Source organism: Prenolepis imparis, unplaced genomic scaffold, assembly GCF_030444845.1.
Source record: "Prenolepis imparis isolate NDT839.2.m4 unplaced genomic scaffold, iyPreImpa1.0 SCAF_32, whole genome shotgun sequence".
Classification (NCBI taxonomy): domain Eukaryota; kingdom Metazoa; phylum Arthropoda; class Insecta; order Hymenoptera; family Formicidae; genus Prenolepis; species Prenolepis imparis.
This window is the reverse complement of record NW_028141190.1, coordinates 48,374-56,172: the sequence shown is the minus strand read 5'-3', so window position 1 is coordinate 56,172 and position 7,799 is coordinate 48,374. Positions and strand designations below refer to the sequence as shown.

The window sequence follows — 7,799 nt, the reverse complement described above, 5'->3', positions numbered from 1 at the left end:
TTGAGCGGTATAACTTCTACTCCAAAGCGAATCAAAAGCAGACGAATGCAACAATTATTGGATGCAACTACTTCTACTCCGATACAAGATGTACAGCCAAGGCAATTATTGCATGATAAGACATCTATCGAGGAAATTTTCGAGACTTCACCTGAATCGCTTGTGACATCAATTCAACATTCATTACAAACATCCGATGGTCAAAATTCATTGCGAAATCACCTGGGTCCACTTGCTCAAAAATATGTGGCAGCTATATTGAGTCAAGATAAAAATTCCAAGATGGATTACGTATACGGTGTTAAATTTATCGACAAAGGAATGACGCTCGGTAATAAAAATTTCGATGTTGATAAAAATGATAATATAATTATCGATGGATCAAAATACGTTGGAACAGCAGGTCTTTACGAGTTGGTTTTCAAGAGAATTCCCGACGATGAAATATATACTGCGAATGACTTGCAAAACTACAAAAGTATATTAATAAGAACAAATGCTCACAGACGAAATGATAATGTGAATCAGCCTGTATTAGGTAACAAGGGATACAAATATAAATATATAATCACACCATTATTCTCTGATAAAAAATCTGGAAAAGATATACCGCATGCTATGATCTTAAACAATAATAAGCACGGTCTTGTATAGGTCTGGGCACATCGGCGAAAATATGTGAGTAGAAGGGACGCCAATATGGCGTCTACAGTTGGCCGATTACCAGGAGCGTAGACACGTTTTCGGCACCCAAAAGATAACAATTGTTTTCCAATTTATATTTTGGATTATGACATTAATACATTTTAATAAAATTATTATAATAAAATTAAACATTATATTTTCATAAAACATAACATATTATAACAAAAAATAAATGTTAATTATAATTATTAACTTTTATAATATTTTGCTTGCCTCTTTTTTGTGGCACTTATTTTTTTTGCATCTTTATTTATCTGTTGGGAATATTGCCTCATCCTTAAACGTAAATAGTATGTAATTGCATAGGATAGGAGCTCAGAACCATGCTCTGTGCAAGGAAATTAAAATTTATAGTTATTTAACATTTCATTAACTGTCTCCTCATAAACATTTGGGGAAGATACATGCTTTGAGAAATAAGCTTCGATTTCTCGAAGCATTAAAAAAAAATTTATATTAGAATGGATTAAAATATGTGATACAAAGAGACCGTGTGCTAAACAGCCACAAATATACGGCACTATGTTGTCTGACAAAACATGCCAACTGCGCTTGCGCGTCGGCCTATTATAGTCGCCATATTGGCGTCACTTCGCTCACACCGGTTTATATGAAAATAGTATAGGAGTGCCCAGACCTGTATACAAGACCGTGATAATAAGATTGATTACGTGCATTGGAATGATCCCAACGAGTTGGTAGATCGTCTGCGATTGCTCGAAGCTTCACGTCAAGCCGGCAACAACGCTCACAGCAATGAAATATTATCGATTATCGAGGAACTTTACGAAGCTGGTATTATTATAAAATAAGTTATACATCCACGATACGAGTCAGTCTGTCAATATTAGTGGTATTGAAATGTCGATTAATAAATTTGGATTATCACTTGGAACGTCGAATAATAATTCATATTATCAATGGGATGGATTACTAAGACATTACGTGCGCGATAATACTCTGTGTCTAACAGCCTCCGGCTATGACGCAAGGTCGCGCAAGATACGTGTAGCGCAACCGGAAGATGATAATGATGCAGCCAACAAACGATATGTCGAAGCGAGTGTCAAGCTTTTGAGAGATCAGCAGAAAGAAATTGAGGAAAAAATAATCAGGCTTGAAAGGAATATGCAGACGCTATTATTAACGCTGGATAAAATGGCTGTAACGCAGACTACATCAAAAGATATATAAAGAACTGTACGTGAAAATTGTATCACATTATTACAAATATGCCTCGATCAAACACCTCTGAAAAGCAGCTACTCGTAGAGGAATTGCACGCTCCAGCGAGAAGAAATTTTCCGCGTAGACGTCATAGTACATAGATATGACGACCTGTGGCAAGCTGACGTGGTTGAGATGCGTCCTTATGCAAGAGTCAACAAAGGATACAATTACATACTCACCGTCATCGATATGTTGAGCAAGTATGCATGAGCCCCGCCGCTCAAGAATAAGAGCGGACGCGAAACAGCTGACGCTATCGCTGAGATAATTCGAGATAGCAAGAGATGTCCGAGAAACGTACAAACCGATAGAGGAAAAGAATTTTACAATGCAAATGTGCAGAAACTCGTAAAAAAACATAACATCAATCATTACTCGACGTATTCTGTTATGAAAGCCTCAGTTGTGGAACGATTTAATCGTACTTTAAAGAACAATATGTGGAAAATGTTTACACTTAATGGTAATTACAAGTGGATCGACGCGATGTCCCGACTCGTTGCACAGTACAATGCGCGAAAACATCGCACTATCGGTATGAAATCTATGTTACTCCGGAGATTGCCGAAAAATTTTTAAATACGGTATACAGTAACATAAAAATTGCTGCTCCGGCAAGATTCAAAGTAGGCTGTCAGGTACGCGTGAGTAAATTCAAGACTGTCTTCGAAAAAGGTTTTACACCAAATTGGACTACTGAAATATTTAAAATTATCAAAGTGCAGAAAACTAATCCTGCGACATATATACTTGAAGATTTGCGCGGAAATTCCGTCGCCGGAGGATTCTACGAGTACGAGTTACATCATGTTGCAAATCCTGATGTATATCTCGTGGAAAAGGTTTTGCGGAAAAAAGGCGATGATGTTTATGTGAAATGGTTGGGACTGGATAAATCTCACAACTCATGGATTCATAAAAATAATTTATTATAAACATTTATTTAAAATATTTGCACACTATTTATTTTACAATATATTTATCTAATAATTTTAATAAATACAAATATACATATAATATACATATTTATACAAAATATACATATACGAAATATACAAACTATACATATTTTACAACAAATATTATTTACAAAGGTATTTTATAATGTCCCCATGATAATGTATTAGTGGTTTCAGGTATGATATACCGCTTGTCATCGTGAGGACTTAGAGCAATTTTCGTCTCGCGAATGGTGTATACTTCATGCAATTTCGATCTTATACATGACTGACTACGTGTCATTTCAATCTCTTCATTCAAACACCGCGTGTAATCATCAAACGTTATCGTTCTCGCGACAACGTTACTCTTGACACCTTTTACTTTTTTGGTATCTTTCTTACCATCCACTCGTAATGCATACACGTGTAAATTTCGAACTGCTCACAGACATTGATATGGTAATGTTTATCGAACGGGGTATACGCGGTGGTCTGAGTCAATGTTCAAACAGATATGCACATGCTAATAACAAGTATATGCAGTCGTACGATCCATTGAAACCATCTTCATATCTAATGTATTTCGATGTAAATAATTTGTATGGATGGGCAATGTGTCAACCATTGCCTTATGCTGATTTTCAATGGGTCGACGATGTATCTAATTTCAATTTATCATCTATCGCGCTCGATTCACCCACAGGCTACATCCTCGAGGTAGATTTAGAATATCCGCGACATCTTCACGACACGCACACTGACCTACCGTTTTGCCCGACACGCGACAAGCCGCCAGGCAAGCGGGAAGATAAGCTTCTCGCAACGCTATACAACAAGAAGCGATATGTGATACACTACCGCAACCTGCAGCAATGTACGCGTCACGGCCTTCGCGTTGCAAAAATACATCGCATATTACAATTCGCGCAATCTCCATGGTTTCGAAATTATATCGAACTTAATACGCAATTTAGAACACACGCGAAAAATGATTTTGAAAAAAATTTATATAAATTGATGAATAATGCAGTATTCGGCAAAACGATGGAAAATGTGCATAATCGTGTTGATGTAAAACTCATCACACATTGGGAAGGAAGATACGGTGCAGAGGCAATGATTGCGAAACCAAATTTCCACAGTAGAAGCATCTTTTCAGAAAATCTAATCGCTGTAGAATTACGTAAACTCGAAGTAAAATTTTACAAACCAATCTATGTCGGCATGTGCATACTCGACATCTCCAAAACATGTTTATACGAATTTCATCACGAGTACATGTCACCGCTGTATCGTGACAGATGCAGGGTAATGTACACCGACACAGACAGCCTAATATACCACATCGAATGTGAAGATGTGTACGAGAATATAAAGCGCAACCTCGACAAATTTGATACGAGCGATTACACTGTGGACAATGCGTACGATATACCGCTCGTGAATAAAAAAGTGCCAGGTCTAATGAAAGATGAAAATAACGGTACGATAATGACTGAATTTGTAGGACTTAGAGCAAAAATGTAACATGTATCATGTAACCTTTCAAAACAGTTGATGTATTCATATGGAAAGACATCTTTCCGTGTTAATAATTCGAAATTTTCGGTGGATAAATTTTGAAATTTCAATTATAATTTTTGAGTTTATCTTTACTTAGAAATGATGCCAATTTATCGAGACTAGTATTGAGAAATTTATATGAATCGATAAAACGTAATTTAATATTTCTGGATTTGTCTTCTGCAATTTGAACATTTTTTGTAAATGATATATATTTTTCTTTAGTTATTGGAAGTAATTCGATTCCCCCTTCGAACGCTGTAGAAATTTCCTTAATTATGAAATGTGAGTCGTAACCGGATAAATTATGAAATACTATTGGAATGCAAAAAGAGTTTTTATAATTCAAGTTGCAATTTGAGTGTGCTGGACCTCGGTACCGCCCGGTCAGATGGCAATGATCGCGTACGCGTGTATCATCATCTTGCGTGAATGGTTTCTCACATATATGACAATGCGTTGCACTATGAAATTTTTCCCACTCGTCTGATGTTAAATTTACCATGGGGACGTTAGTTGCTAAAATATTCTTTACGCGTATCGCTAAATTTTGTAGTTGTTCGGAAAACCACGAAACGCAATCTACACTACGACGAAAATAATACTCGGATAATGAATCGTCATATGAGCAATGTACATAATATGCTATACTAAATACTTGGTGATGTTGAAAGTTTTTTTCTTCTTCCGTCTTTGCTAGCACACATTCGAGATCTGCGTATACGATAAAAGGAAGTCGCTCTTTGCGATTAAAGTTGTTGAACGCGAGCCACTTGTCCTTATCGCTCGGTAACCGGATAGCGCAGTCATTCATCTTTCCGCAGTCTACTGTATGTGACTGCAACTTGTCTTCCGAATGGAAGTAGTGTAAGCATCTGTAAAACAAATAATTAGTTTTTTTTCCACATATATAATTTATATATATATATATTACATTTTTATATATTTTATATATTGCGTTTTTAATTAAATATACGTACCGATCGCAGATATATTTTTGACCATTATGTTTGCTCAATTGCGAGCTCACGAGCCGGGAGAGATTCTTGATCCATGTGAAATGTCCAACGCTGTTGCTATCTTCCACGTACAGCAAGTTGACGTGTCTGTCTTTCTTCTGCTCACTGAGACGTATCGAGACAATGTTCTTTTCTTCGATGCTGTACACATTTATCGAAATGTTGTTTGATAGTTCAAACTTTTTAATTTGATTCACAGTCACTGGAAACTCAATGTCTTGGAGATTCAGCACTGTCGTATAATGCGGATATGACGACGTTCTCTCACTATATTTTGCAACTGGATGCAGAGCAGCGACCATCGCCCACGCGAAACATGCATTGTCTTTTGATTGCACGTTCACCACCGCTCTTTTCATCATTATTTCTCGCGGTAATTTAATGTGGCATCCCGCACGCATTGGATTATACTTGTTTATATTTACAGTTAAATTGTTTATTCGCGATAATGCCCAACCACTATCGCGTTCTTGAAACTCTTCTAGCGATGCTAGTGTGGGGTCGATAACGCGGCGTTTGTACCAATCATGTAAATCGGAGGTGCGAAAGATTTCAAAGTTTTTCATATTGATACTTTTATTAGCACGCTTATCACCCGACACGAACTCGCCATTAAATATAGTGTTCACTTTCACATTAGTGTGTTTTTGCAACACTTTTTGCACGTGTCTGATCACAATGTCTTTGGCCTCCTCTAGAAATTGACGAGGTTCAATGTGATTATAGTTTATTACCGCACCAGTCAAGATGCGGCTCTCGAACGCCGTATCAATCTCTCGGCATATGAGTCCGATGTCTCGCGAACTGCTTCCGGCACTTGCATGTACAAAATGTCTGCGTACCGAATTCTTCAACTCTTCGAGACGCGCGATTTGGGAGACAAGCGATTGTCGAACTCCGATCGATAATCGTGGTCGTTTTATTCTACTTTGTTCTTCCAGTGATTCGATGTATTCGTCACATTGCTGCTCCCACACAATATATTCTTCCACCGAATTCACCCTTGCGGCTTGCTCCAACAAACTTGCTTCCAATTGTGCCATTTTTGAGATGCTCTTGCTGAACCTCTGACAATGATACTAACATGGTATGCCTCTTTACCATCCTTTTTATTTAATCGTAGAGATCATTGGCACTCGAGTATGTTGCACATTTAACCTTGACAATAATTCTAATATTTCATTAAGGATGATGTCATAGCAGCCGTGCATCGGCGCTTGAAAATTGCAATTTTACACATTTTGAACACCTGGGGGATGACAGCAGCCGGTGCATTGGTGCTTAAAATTTGAATATGTTGCATTTTGCACATTTTGACCTTGACAATAATTCTAACATTTCATTTGTGGATGATGTCATAGCAGCCGCGCATCGGCGCTTGAAATTTTGAATATGTTGCATTATTTTACATTTAATATTTCATTGAGGATGATGTCATAGCATTCGTACATTGACGCTTGAAATTTTGGATATGTTGCATTATTTTACATTTAATATTTCGTTGAGGATGATGTTATAGCAGTCGTACATTGACGCTTGAAATTTTGAATATGTTGCATTAATTTACATTTAATATTTCATTGAGGATGATGTCATAGCAGTCATACATTGACGCTTGAAATTTTGGATATGTTGCATTATTTTACATTTAATATTTCATTGAGGATGATGTCATAGCAGTCGTACATTGACGCTTGAAATTTTGGATATGTTGCATTATTTTACATTTAATATTTCATTGAGGATGATGTCATAGCAGCCGTGCATCGGCGCTTTGATTGGTTGAAAATAATTTTGCGTCAGCAATAATCCTCACCCCATTGCTTTGTATCAATAAAAACTTGTAATAATGATTTAGTATTGTATCAATCATTTATGTGAAAGGTTCTTTTAAAATGTACTCCGCCAGCATGAATTATTACGTTCCAGTACAAGAGAGCAATGTTTTGTACAAGAAGAAATGTGACAAATAAGTTTCAATATTATCTGTTAAATGAATTTTTCAATAAACAACTTTTTTTTGTTGTTAAATAATTATTTTCAATAAAATTTTTGTAGCGCTTCATCTCATCGTGCGGCTCGTATACTCGGAAGAAGATACGTCTTAATCCCAACATCCTATAAATATTTGGAAATAGGAATCAGCGTCGGAATAATATTCTATGTGGAATTGGCTCTCGGTGATAATCGAGGCAATCAAATAATATTACCCATTGAAACATGGAAATCTCTAATGCGTAAACGAGCAGACATTGAGCAGCTAACTGAAACTCCGCTATGGATTAGTGATCTAACACTCAAAGTGATTAACATGTATACTTCAAAAATTATAAAAATTACT

At 36.6% G+C, this 7,799-nt stretch overlaps 1 protein-coding gene across 1 annotated transcript; it reads right to left on the bottom strand.

The window, feature by feature from the left end:
* Positions 1-1,020: 1,020 nt before the first annotated feature.
* LOC145946954 (uncharacterized) lies at positions 1,021-7,575 on the bottom strand. The gene is made up of 3 exons (XM_083056712.1): positions 7,560-7,575; positions 5,420-6,152; positions 1,021-1,033 (listed from the first exon to the last, which is right to left on the bottom strand). The coding sequence occupies exons 1-3, from the start codon at positions 7,573-7,575 to the stop codon at positions 1,021-1,023; spliced, it is 762 nt and encodes a 253-aa protein (XP_082912838.1).
* Between the last annotated feature and the right edge of the window lie 224 nt (positions 7,576-7,799).